General features: G+C 36.8%; 1 protein-coding gene across 1 annotated transcript; it reads right to left on the reverse strand.

Annotated features, from left to right (window-relative positions):
• Positions 1–11,232: 11,232 nt before the first annotated feature.
• On the reverse strand, positions 11,233–13,939 carry LOC121421592 (lactosylceramide 1,3-N-acetyl-beta-D-glucosaminyltransferase A-like). Its single transcript, XM_041616345.1, has one exon. The coding sequence runs from the start codon at positions 13,445–13,447 to the stop codon at positions 12,371–12,373; it is 1,077 nt and encodes a 358-aa protein (XP_041472279.1). The 5' UTR covers positions 13,448–13,939; the 3' UTR covers positions 11,233–12,370.
• Between the last annotated feature and the right edge of the window lie 599 nt (positions 13,940–14,538).

Raw genomic sequence — 14,538 nt, forward strand, 5'->3', positions numbered from 1 at the left:
TAACCACCCTTTTACACGGTACTACCAAAATTGTAATTTGAATGATTCCAGTGAAAAATAATTCTAATGACAAATTTTCAGCATGTGTGAAACCAAACGAGAATCACGAACGCTAATCACAATCACAAATTCAAATTCTACTTCGGAGGTGAATTCCAGGGAAGTTTCACTCATATTATGGTACAAATTTTGCGTGTGAAAGGCTTGACCTCCTAAACATCTTTTGAGGGATGGAGCGTACGTGACCTTTCAAGCACTTCCGCAGGTAATACAATTGTCATGCATTCATTGCAGTTTGTATTTGTGACACATTGCTTTGATTGACAAGTCACTAAAATACACTATACCGCCTTCGCTCAAGAATATGAATTCAAATTACAGTATTTGAACTTGTGAAAGGTCTGATGATTCTAAAGACGAATTGCAAGCATCATTACAATGATGATTTAAGATTTACGTGTGAAAAGCCCCTAAGATAACTTCAATTATGCACGCTACTGGCAAAGGCTAAATTCATGCTTAAATAATGATGCTCCATGCTTGGAATGAAGCGTGATAATGAATTGTCATGGTCTTGTACCTTCGCATAGTTGAAACTACATTTGTGAATTTAGGCCTACTAGTACTTGTGTGTGTGATAATGATGTATATGATAGATTGAAGATTTTATACTTGATGTACAAGATGGATGTGATCCATATAATTGATATTTGAATAATAAATGAATCATAGATTTATTTTACTAATATACATACATTTTCTTTATCTTTTTAACTATCTTGTCTTGTCTTTTCGTCATCAAGCAAAATTGATGACATAAGATTTTGTCTTTTTGACCTGAAACTGTACTAACTCAAACTGAAGTTACTTGGCTGACATCTAAGCTCTTGTCTTGTCCTATTCATGTAAATATGATTTTATCTGAGATCTTGTATTTTGGTCCTCTTCGGGTCAATTTGATGTCATCTAAGATCTTGTCCTTAAGTTTATTTGGTAACATCTGAGATATTGTCTTCTTGTCCTCTTCAAATTAACTGGATTGTCTAAGATCTTGTCATCATCAAGTTAATTTGATGACATATCTTCATGCCCTGTTCAAATTAGTTTGATGACATCTAAAATTTTGTCTTCTCGTCCCCACCAAGTTAATTTGATGGTGTCACAGATCTTAATGTCCTCTTCAATTTGATTTTATGACTTCTAAAATTTTGTCTTTTTGTTCTCATCAATTAATTTGATGACATCTATGATCTTCTTGTCCTCTTCAAGTTAATTTGATGACATTTAAGATCTTGTTCTCTTTTCCTCATCAAGTTGATTTGACGACATCTAATATCTTGTGTTTTCATCCTCATCAGTTTCAGTTGATGTCATCTCAGATTTTGTCTTCTGCATCACTGGCGTAAATCCGTGTTGATGGGTGGGGGATTACTGAAATATTGTGGCATTTTTTTGCAATCAGGATTTTAGATATGCAAGAAATTGTCATTGATATGTCCACAGTGGCGTACCGTGGGTTACAGCATGGGGGGGGGGCACCCGCAAATTTTTTGAATCACTGAGTGAGCACGCGAAACGCGCTCAGTTGCCAGTTATACTGACCTAATAGAGACATTTGAAGGACAATGTCATTAAACGGATATCTATCTCACTGAGCTGATTTATTTATATTCACACCTAAAAAGGGACATCATAATCAAATTTGTGTAATCATGATAGGTACCTGTCTCGCTAAACAATGGCTGAAATTTTTGTATATTTTTGACCCCAAACAGCGAGATTATAAGGAATATATTTTAGGAATCCATTAAGAGTATGCATATCTCACCATAGTCATCTCATGCGAGTGACAAGCGCTTGCGGATTTTATCAGAATTACAGCTGAACACATGAAACACTTTTGTATTTATTGCAATCATGATTATCATACCCATCTCACTAATCAACGATTGCCAGCGCGAAGCGCGAGCTGAAGATTTAGATAATTCAGACCTGAAGCGAAGCATTTTAAGGTTTCTTTGTAGGAATTAGCTAGGACCATACGAATTTCATTAACCAAATGATGCGAGTGCGAAGTGCGAGCTGAAAATTTTTGATATTCAGATCAGGAGAAGGACTGATTTTAGGAATTCATGAAGAGCAGACATATCTCACCAATCCACTAATGTTAACATAATCACGGATAGGAAATGTTTCATAAAAAATTATATTCGAAGACCTGAACATGGGGCAATCACTTTTTGAGTCATGTAAAAGAAGCATAATATACATAAACAATGATAACTCAAGTGGTGGGAAATATATTTGGTTTATATTTACTTGAAAAGGGGATGTTTTAGTACTACAGGATTATATGAGCACCAGGAACAATGAAGACGTAGGCCCTGGGCAAATTATTATATATGGTCAGCCGATGGGGGGGGGGGGGGGGGAGGGAGACATGTGCCCCCCCCCCCCCCGTAGTTACGTCACTTTATGTCCATATGGCAAATACCCCTCCGATATTATCTTTTTTACCCCATGATGGTTTAATGGTTTTATTAGAGATTACATTCAAAATTTTTTGACATTCCTTAATCCCTTCCCAAAAGACCACAACATTGATGAATTAGAGGAAATGGGGTTTCTCTTCAATGTTATTATATAATAAGGACATAAGTATTTCGTTTGGAAATGGTGAACTGGCTCTATTTGCATTTTATGATTCAATAATATTGTTTTATTTGTTAGCGGTATTTTAGGAAGAATTTTCACCAATAAAACAATTATCTCTTGTGTTTTTTTTCATTTCTTTCGTAAAGGGGGGGGGGGGGGGTATTTGTACGGGCCATCCCCTCCTCCTCGAAAAGTGGGGGGATATATCCCCTCATCCCCCGGGATTTACGCCAGTGTTCTGCATTATGGTTCTCAATCTTCAAGTCAACTCGATGATATAATTTTAATGGTCGATTCTACCCCAAAAAATGTTAATTAGAAAGAATATAGAAAACCAAAGGACTAAACTGAATATATTATAAAATGAATAAAAGCCCTCATAAAATATTTTGAGGAGTTTGTCAGAGTGCTCATACCATATGAAATATATGATAATTTGTGGCGCAACAAACGAGCCCCCCCCCCCGAGGTGGTGAAACATGGTGAATGGGGCATGAAAAAGTTGCGAGCGAGCAAAAATTCTGAACTTTTTAATAAGAATATGAAATTACAGATTTTGACAATATATTTTGAAAATTATATAAGTTATAACACTTTTCCTTCCTTTTTTAATATATTTTATTTTATTTATTTATTTATTTATTTGTTTATTTTTTTTTTTTTTTTTTGGGGGGGGGATTATTTATGCGGCCGGGTAGGGGCATTGATGGCACCAAGACCCCTCCTCCCCCATCCATACGCCAGTATTAATAACCAATGCGGATATTAATGTTTTTCAACAACAGCTGTAGGCGTTATGAAAAACAAAAAAAAAAATCAGGTTTCATTTTTAACTGGCAAAATGTCGAATCACTTCTAGCATCTTTCCCAGTAGTTTATGTATCTGGGAAATCCCCAAATGGTAAATTGTTCATAATTATTTGATGGCACATTAACGCTCTAGACGTACTAATGCCGACTTCTTAAACGGATACACTTTGGGCATGAATTACATGCATATTTATTTTTAAACATGAACTCAGAAAGGCTCGTATTCAGTTTCACAACCAACCAGTGTATGAAAATAACCATGAATTATGAGAACTTGTCCATGAGGCCTGTACAGACAGACACACACACACATATAAATATACATCTATCTATCTACCTATCTATCTATCTATCTGTCTGTCTGTCTGTCTGTCTGTCTGTCTGTCTGTCTATCTATCTATCTATCTATCTATCTATCTATCGTTCAAAACTCATCTACACCCGACAAGGGAAATTAAATTGGTGGGGTTGAACATCTACAGTTATATGAAGGTCATTCGGATATGTCACACACACACATATATATCACTGGCCGATCCAGGGGGAGGGGGGGGGGCACACTACCGATCCATTCTAACACAAGTGTGCCCCCCCCCCATTTGAAAGCGAGGACCTTTTTTTGGCTTGTCAAATTTTCCTCGGTAAAACCTGCCCCCTTTTTGCAAAATCCTGCATCCGCCCCTGATATTTCTGATCGAATTAAAATAAAACTCAGGTGGAGATGGAGGCCATTTTCTAATTGACGCGTGTATGTGTTTGTTTGTGCCAAAAAGTTCAACCGACGTCCACCACATTTGATATTTTTTTAAATCTATGTGGACGAGCTTAGCGACAGATCGAACGATAAAATTAAGTTGTCAGTATCCCACTTTACGACTTGAATAGGATTCATACGACAAATATAATTTAGGGTTACTTTTTATATTTTCTAAATGTTTGTTCCATTCTTCCAAATTAATTTCTTGGGGGCTGAGGGTAACAATTGATGATGGTGTTGGCACAACCATAGTATTCAACACCATCACGCTAATTGATTAATATTCAGATTCAGGAATTTTGACGGAGGCGTGAACTTACCTAGAAATTTGATATTATAAACAGTTTATATACAATCGAGACCTCTTTTTTGATACAATTCTTTCTTCTTTTCCCAATTACTTCCTCGTTTTCATTGTTCTCTTTTACTGCTTGTCGGAAATTCATATTGGGGAAGGGGGTGGGGTTCGCTAACATGACTTAACCTAGTTAAAGTTTATGGCATTAAAGGGCAGCCGACTCGACACGCCATCTGCAGGCTTTTTTTTTGGGGGGGGGGGTGCTTAATTTTCCTAACTCCTTTATATAGTGCATTATCATTACCTAGTCTGCAGGCACAGACCCTGATTGAAACTTTGATCAACAGGTTGTGTCTCCACGCAAAGACTAGCACATACAAAACTTGCTGTTTCAATGCAGGGAGGGCCTTCAGTACATGATTAGGCTGCAATTCAGACCCTTTACTCGAGTGAATGGTTTGCCCAGCAGACTAATCGTTTCCTTCCCATTATATATGTGAATTTGTGTCATATTTATACGGAATTTTAAATGAACTGAAATGAACTGAGAACGAGATTGTTACGATAGCGTAGTAGAATTTGAAAAAAAAAACCCAACTACAACAAATAATTCAAGTACTATTTGCATGCATGGTTGCCCATCGATTTCCCAATCCACTCATTACGTAACACCCTTTTCAGTATCCACACGTCACTGATATCAATAGCAAGCAGTTCAATCAAATTGTTGAACAGCCAAAGGGAAATCGGTCAGACTGAATAGCGCAGATTTTTTTTTTAATGACCTTATTCTATCTCATCAAAGGTTTATTATGTCTATGAATGGGTAATAAGTCTGTCTATTGAAGTGTTTTGGTTTCATGTTTCTTTAAAGGGAAGGGCAGGTCTTATAGACCAGTTCATGGACAACCAGTACTTCATGCACAATTTTGGTCGAATCAAGGAGGTTTCAAATGAGATGGAGTAACAGCAAATAGAATCCCTTTGAACAAGGTTAAAAGCCGCCAGCAGAAAGTATGTCAGGCATGCACTTTGCTCAACATCTCTTGCAATAATTGTGTAGACAAATGATTCCCGCCTGACTCTGCAGCTATAGGTCATACATAAAGGGAAATATGCTATTGTGATGATAATTACTTTTTCGCCGCATCTGGTCTGGTTATATGTGTAGTACATAATTCGGAGGCATGCGAAAATAAACTATGCAATATGTCCTGAAATATGACTCCAATTTCCTCGACTGGGCATGCATGTGTGGGCACTCATCTGTCATACACAATAATGAATAGCAATATTCCATCGACCACATATGAAATTTTCATTTGCCGCAAACGATCGGAAAAGTGTTAAAATCTGGTTTCAGTAAAGGTCAAATTCTTACTTTTTCCACAAATTAAAAGGTAAATTGATATAATCTGGGCAAATATCTCAGCGTAATAGTGCTTGGTTATTGATGTCTTGTCATGTGTACGTACAAATTTCTGTTTGTTTATTAATATAAAAGATGGAAAATTGATCCAAATGGATATTCGTAAAATTTCACTCCTCGGATTTCTTCACTGAAACTGGCGGCTTCGAAGACGGACATCAAAAGGTCCTTATTGCCGTTCTTTCTTTTGTGCTTCTTTAGAAATGAACAGCTGCTTGATTTTGTTGCCTGTTGGAACTCCAGTCTAGAAACTTCTTGGTCAAATGTCCTTTCATTTATATCAATGATAGGCAGATTTCAAAGCAAAATTTTACGTAAGCATGCCTTACATAGCAGGATGAAGAAATCGAAGAGACCTAGAATAACACACAAATGAACACAATCTATGAGGTACTTGTTGCATTTCTAAATCGAATGCATATCATAGCATGCTGACATTTCATGTACTTGGAAAACTGAAATACCAGTCGTTCGTGGACGCGTTGGTGTTTTTTTGTGCCAAATGAAAAACTCAATTCAAAAGAATATATGAATATCAAGACATCAAGATGGTGCTTATCTCATTGCATTTTATACCACATGTCACTTGAGTATAGTACCAATGACTTTCCTCTGATCATGCGCAGAGTGGAACTACGAACTGGCTTGTATATAACTTTACAGTAACATTATTTCAATCCAAACCCGGGGGCCACTTCTATTGACGAGTGGATACCATGCGCTACCATGGGGTCTTGAAAAGCACCCTAAACACGTATTTTCCATATTCTGAAAATGCACCCCTTAACAAGTATTGGTGTCTCAAACCCTACCCTTAACAGGTATTGAAAACAAAACGATACTCTAAACAAGTACAGCGATATATTGTCACGTACGGGTCCGTCGGTCGTCGGTTTTACCTTAACACATCATTAATTTGGTTTCGTTCGACCCCATCTTCCACAACTCGCGCAAATCGGACTCTAAACAAGTAGTGTTGGGGCAAAAAGGACATCCTTTATCAAACATTTTAATTTCGTTTTATCATCCCCGAAAATTTGACCCTAAACACGTAGCTTTCCTAGCGAAATAGATACCCCTTTTTCATTATTTGGTGTTTTTGATACCCTTATCACGTTACGTACGTAACGTGCCCTATCGTGAAAAAGACATCCCCTTTTATGTGTTTTTTTTTTGGTCGCGCATTGTATCCACTCGTCAATGTAAGTGCCCCCCGGGAATCCAAAGCCTTTTGGCGCCCTGCGCTCCAGTCACACCTATACGAGACTGACTCCAAACCGACCGATGTTATGATATTCCATTCGAATAAAGGAAAATAATTTTATATGATCTGTCTGAATCGATTTCGCAATTACTTTTCAATTGAATTACAGGGGTAATATTAAAAAAAAAACAATTTTTTTTGGTGTTCGAGATGAAATCTTAAAATAGAAGTACCTAATTGATCGTGGGCCCGGCAGCAATGGCGTGTTTTCCTTCAGCAAGAAATTTACCCACGTTGTGCTGCACTCGACCCAGGTGGTGTGAATGGGTACCCGGGAGGAAGAAATTCCTCGAATACTCGAGCGCCCGATTAAGGTAGCCGTGCTAAAGCAGGGGCAATAACAACATAATCATGTTAAAGGACAAATCCACCACAACAAAAACTTGATTTGAATAAAAAAAGAATAATTCAAGCATAACACTAAAAAAATTCATCAAAATCAGATGTCAAATAAGAAAGTTATGACATTTTAAATTGTCGCTTCATTTCACAAAACAGTTATATGCACATCTCGGTCGGTATGCAAATGAGGGAACTGATGACATCAATCACTCACTATTTCTTTTGTATTTTATTATATGAAATATGAAATATTTTGATTTTCTCCTCATTGTCATGTGAAACAAAGTTTCATTCCTCCCTGAACACATGGAATTCCATTATTTTAACATTTTGTGCTTCAGGCAAGGAGGTCCTCATTGTCAAATTCGTAGAAATTGAAATATTGTATAATTCAAACAATAAAAAACAAAAGAAATAGTGAGTGAGTGACATCATCGACTCCCTCATTTGGATGTAACTGGCTCGTTCATATAACTATTTTGTTAAAAATAAGCGAAACTTTGAAATGTCATAACTTTCTTATTTTACATCCGATTTTGATGAAATTTTCAGCATTGTGCTCGTCTGATTTTTCTCTATTGATTCAAATCAGCATCTTTCTGAGGTGGACTTGACCTTTAAGTAGGGCTCGCTGGGAGAACAGTTTGCGGAATTGAGGTGGCTATGGGTAAAAATATGACGTTATTATTATTATTGTGTAGCGCCAGATCGACGATCACGTCAAACAGGGTATAGCACCAACTCCCATCTTTTAATGTCTTCTTGGTCTGACGCGACCGGGGGTTTGAACCCTCGATCTCCCGGTTGTGAGACGGACGCTGTACCAACTGAGCCAACACATTGGTTACAAGACCAAATCCTTTATTGTTTATGCTTTTATTTCTCTCTCTTTCTTTCCACTTCTGTTTTTTTTTTACTACTAAATGTCAAGGACGGAGATGGGGTGTCATCTTAAGGTCGTCTTGAAAAAAAACTAGGTTTGGGTCCACTTAATGAAACTTATTATATTGAAAAGTTTAAAATAATTGTTAAAAGCTACTAAATCATTCAATCTAATTGGCTGATAGTAAAATTGTTATAGAAATCGTGCATTTGTTATAATAATGTGTCTTCATGAAACAAAACCTAAATCTTGTTCGAACGAAAAGTCGGACAGAATATAGAATCCGGCTTTGTTGTTTGTATCATTAATTGGTAGCTTTTAGAACATTTGTGGAAAGTGGTTTTGAAGCATCTCAAATTCTCAATTAGGCCTAATACGCGGAACTTTAGAAAACATATTTTGGCCTAATATAACTCATTACACAATCAATTGATACAGTTGAATATAGCTTTCATAAGGTAAGTACATTAATCTGCATTTTCTCTTCAAATCGGCAACAATCCTTAATTTTCGATCCATTTTCATTCATCATCAATATGAATATGGATTTAACAAGAGTCAAAATGTGAAATAGTTGTCTTCATTTCAAATGGGTTATTTTATAGCGTTGCCAATTTAGAGTGTGCAATGATTACCTTTAGTTATTCGGTTTTTATTCAGGAACGGTACCAAATGCTACATTGTATGATTTATGTTCTTTCCTATCATATTCCAAATATACAGATTAAAGAGGAAGTGTCTCCCAATTTAGGCACAGTACTTCTATGCGTAGGCCTATAGGTCCACATAATGACGTCATAATTGTTCAGGTTTCAGTTCCTCCTTGTAAGCTTTCATTCATTCATTCTTTCTTTCATCCATCCATCCATCCATCCATCCATCAATTCATTTATTTATTCATGCATACATTAATTCTTTCATTTCATTCATTCATTCATTCATCCATCCATCCATTCATTCATTCTTTCTTCTTTCATCCATCCATCCATCCATCCACCCATCCATCCATTCATCCATCCATCCATTCATTCATTCATTCATCATTTCATCCATCCATCCATCCATTAATCTATTTATTCATTCATTCAATCAACATGACTTTCACATGACTCGTCCAATTTTGTGTAAGTTTTAAATCAGACAGAAAATATTAAAAATCTAAAATAGAAAGCTAGAATTCAACGAGGAACATTATTTATTTTCCGCATCGATATATCGATTTTTATTTATAAAAAATAATATGATTATCTTTCAATGGTAACAATGAAATGCTATATTAATTTCCACCACCTCACTCCAGCATTAAATATTCCATATTCTTTGGCATGTTTATTCCATTTTAAGGTGGCTGATGTAAACCAAATCTTGGTTAAACTCAAATTCGTTCATGGTATTTAAGACGAATGTCAATCGTAGGTTGGGTGATAGTTTCATCTGACCAATGGGGTTCAACATTGCGGTAAATTGCCAACTCGTCCACTCACCAAATGGTCTACTTTCATTTAGTCTAATGCCATTCCGTCCATCGAAATGTCGCCTTTCAACCATTTGGTCCAATCATCACTTCGTCTAATCACCATTTCGTCTATGACCATTTCGTCTCATAACCAGATGGTCTAATGTCCATTTCATTTTCATTCATTTTGCAGAATTGAACATTTAGTCCAATTAGACCAAATATGGACTAAATTGCTATTGAACCAACTCCTATTAGACGGAATGGCATTAGACTAAATGAAAGTAGACCATGTAGATAGTGACGAACTGATGGTAGACGAGTTGGCAATTGGACGAATTGGCACTGGACGAATTGGGAATAAACCAATATTGCAATCATATCTTTATTTCAAAGAAAAACAGTATACATTAACAAAGTCAAACAATGCAAAATATTACCAGATTAATAGAACATTTTAAGATTCGATATAATAACTTGATATTTTGTACTCTATTCTAACGTTGGCCCTTTCTACCGTAGAAGTAACAAAATAACACTGATCAAGCCAAAGCGCTTTAAAATCGCATCAATTTCCTGTGAAACGTCCTGAGCTAGAAAAAACTAGTCAGCTAGGTGGGGCATAATTTATGTGACCACGAAGGGGTTTAAACATTTGTGGTGTCTTTGGGCCAAAAAATATTAAAACCCGTTTACGTCCAAATGTATATTCCACCTATACTTGACTTTGCCGTCACAAAAAAAAAAATCCCGGCATGACCATAAGCTGGCATTTTCGTAAAGGGACATGTTACGGAATATACACTCAAGATAGAAAAGATTTTAAAGGTCAAGTCCACCCCAGAAAAGTGTTGATTAATTGAATTAAATGTTGAATAAATAGAGGAAAAAAAACATAACGCTGAAATTTTCATCAAAGTCTGATGTAAAATAAGAAAGTTATGATGCTTCAAAGATTCGCTTATTTATCTCAAAACAGTTATTTTTATGTCCAGTGACATGCAAATGAGACAGTCGTTGATGTCACTCACTCACTCACTCACTACTCCTCTTGATTTTATTGTTTGAATTATACAATATTTCATTCTTTATAGATCTGACAATAAGGGCCAACTTGACTGAACCATATGGTATTAAACAATGCTACTTTTACAATGTTCAGGGAGGAATTAATCATTGTTTCACTCGTCAATGAGGAGAAAATTGGAATATTTCATATTTTCATTTAATAGATACGAAAATAAAAGTGAGTGGATGACGCCATCAGTCTCCTCATTTGCATACCGACCAGATGTGCATAATATGTTTTGTGAAATTAAACGAAACTTTAAAAATATCATAACTTTTTGTCGGTGTTATGCTAGTTGCATTTTTCTCTTTTTTTCAAATCAACTTTTTGCTGCCAGGGTGTTTTTAATCACAAAGAATGCCCAACTCTTCTGTACAGACGACCATGTTCCTCCTTCAAACATCTAGGAAAAGCTTCTTCTGGGGAAAAAAGAGCTACCGTCTTGTTCCTATTTCAAATCTCAATGTCGACGGCTAACTAGTACATTGTTTATTAAAGTTCAAGAAAACCAAAAACCCGAGAAGAAAAGCAATCTCATAGGAAAGAGTAAAACAAGAGGAACAATATAAAACAAGTTTCGTCAAAATCGGTTATGGAAGTTTAAAAAGTCTTGTTGTACCTTCTATGGGAATCCTCAAATTGGCAAACATGCTTCAAAATGGCTGATTTTGTGGACAACTCTCCATTTGTTTTATGAGATTTTTTTGAGTTTTTCCCTTTTATTTTAAATATTTCACATCATTTCCTCCTGACCTTGATATATGTGGTGTGTATTATATTTTCCCAATATGCAATTTGAAAGAATATGGGAAAATTCATAAAAAAATGTGTACACCACGAATGGAGAGTTGTCCACAAACCAGCCATTTTGAAGCATGTTTGCCAATTTGAGAATCCCCATAGAAAGTACAACAAGACCTTTTGAACGTCCATAACTTGTTTATTTCACGATTTTGATTAGACGTGTTTTAAATTGTTCCTCTCGTTACTCTTTCCAATAAGATTGCTTCTCTTCTTGGTTTTGGGGTTTCCTTTAAGAGGTTTGTTTCGAAATTACACACTACTTCGAATATATAAATACAAGCACAGAGCATTCATAAAGAGTATAAACTTAAAAAAAACCCAATAAGATTTTGCTTATATATAGTTTCGGTGAAACTTTCAACATGAATATGAAATAGGAAGTTGAGTGAGTTGATGATGTTCTTCTGTAAATCTGATTGAAGAAAACCTAAATATTTCGCTTTTCGTTCATACATTTGTTATTTACTTGGATTAACTTGGATGCTGAGATATAAAACAATATGCTTGTGTATACCCCCATTATTACATCAATGATGATCTGATATAGTTATTGAAATTAATGCTATTATTAAATTTTGAATCAGAAAATTCAAATATCCGAGGTCAGCAATGCACAATCGTACAAATGAAAAACATACATAATAGCAATACTAATAAAAATGGAAAAATGAATAATTTTGCACGTTTAGTTCTGTGATTTTCCCTTTCACTGACGTCCTTGAAGTCCTCCCAATTATCCCAGGCTTTTGTCATTTGATGCACAGACAACTGACTCTTTAGATAGTCTTTCGGTTTACGATCTGGATGCAGTTTAGCGTATAGTTTGACTCTGTCGGCGATGGCGATCCCCGTCGCATCTAGGAGCATGCCACAGTAGACGTCATCAAAAGGCACTTTGGGTAACACTACTTTAGATGCGACGTAGAGTTTCTGTACGGAGTCCTGGGACAGTACGTAACCCGCGCCAAATGGTGACAGAGGATAGGTATCCTCTGGGTATAGCTCCTTCGGACAGTACCATTTGCTGTCCTCGTTCCTGATCGGCTTGCCCACGTTAGGCTCACCGAGGCAGAGGTTGGTACGGTTCCAGGAAGGTAACCCCTCTAGGTCCTGAACAAGGGTCACGATGTCCAGCATCACATCGTCATCAATGGACATCACAAACTCGGTGTTCCTGCAGAAATTGGCCACCCACTTGAAACCCGTGATGAGCTTGATGGTCAGGTTATAGTAGTGGTCTTTGAAGTCAGCCTGGAGGATATCCCCGTGCAGATCAGCTTCTTCCCTGATGCTTTCTCGCTCCATGCTGTCCTCGAGGTTTCCCATGACAAAGAGCACCCTAGCGGGTAAGTTCAATTCCTTGATACCACTTACATAGGTCTCTCGAATAACATCCCTGCGGGGTTTGTTGGAGGGCGCTGACTTGACCAGGAGTAGCAATGTCATATCCCTGCTTCCCAACTTACAGGCGTCCGACGGGTTTATCAAGAAGTCGTAGATACCCACTTTCAGCGTTCCCGGCGTCCAATGGACATCTTTCAGCCAGCCAACTTCCAGAGGATTCTCCTTCGCGGGTACTAGAACGATGCTAGAGTATGCAACTAGTAGAAAAACGGATATGGCGGATACGATCCACAACCTTTTAAACATTCTACCCCTCATCTTTGTCGTATGCACCATAAAGATAGTAACCACTTTCAAAAGACGATGTCTATCAACAACGAGTTGTATTCCCCAGTATTTCAAATATATCCGATCGGCTCAATGGCCAACAAGAGCTGGAATATAATAATCGCTGCATCGGGTATTGTTTTAAATAACTTATCAGGCAGTGAAGTAGTTTATATAAATGATATCTCCGAAATATACAACGGCTTCATCACCAGGTGCATTAAAATGTTATATATCCTCGCTTACCCTTCCTTGGTATATCTACACGTTGACAGTGAAGGGTGCATTAGTATGTACCATACGCCCTATTCCATCGAATGGAAAGCATTTTACTATAGGCCAACAAAAGAGGGTATTATGGCTTGTGTGGTTATACACTATTGCACAAGGCAAAATGAAGTGAGAGTGTCTTCCGTGATTTATATTATATTAACTCAATGAAGTGTTCCAAACGGTTCAGTTACCTTGAGAGATTTAGCTCAGTATTGGGTATAGTGCATATCCTCCCTTATCATGTGCCAATTGCTAAATGTTTATAATTGTTAAAAAAAACCTCGTGCGTCAAAGAACAATAACTCATCCGAGAAATATTGATGTTATTACACTATTGGGGTGTTGCAAGAAACTTGCGATCAATTGCAAGTCTATTTTTGGTCCCTAAATCAATCACATATCTTGTAGTTAATTGTAAATCAGTGATTGATTGCGTATCCCCTCCTTGAAACAAAAAGTGTAATCTTATTTGCTACAGCTAACGTTGATCTATCAGTTGTAAATTTGCAACAGAATATTTGCAGTTGATCGCAAATATTTTCTTGCAACACCCCCTTAAGCCCCCACTTATTCGGAATCAGCAGGAATGAAGCAGAAGCTGGAACGAAACAAATATTCAAAAAATCTAGAAATTTTTAAGAGGAACTTATTTATTCACCAAACTGGAGTTGAAATTCAGTAAATTGACCAGGTGAATCATCATACACTAGTCAAAATGAACCACAATGGAGTCAGATTGATAATTCGTGCTAAATTCTTGGACATTCTCGGCGCATTCTAAATATTCTGACTGCATTCTGAGTCATTTCTTTTGGACGCCCCGAAGG

Source organism: Lytechinus variegatus, chromosome 9, assembly GCF_018143015.1.
Source record: "Lytechinus variegatus isolate NC3 chromosome 9, Lvar_3.0, whole genome shotgun sequence".
Lineage (NCBI taxonomy): Eukaryota > Metazoa > Echinodermata > Echinoidea > Temnopleuroida > Toxopneustidae > Lytechinus > Lytechinus variegatus.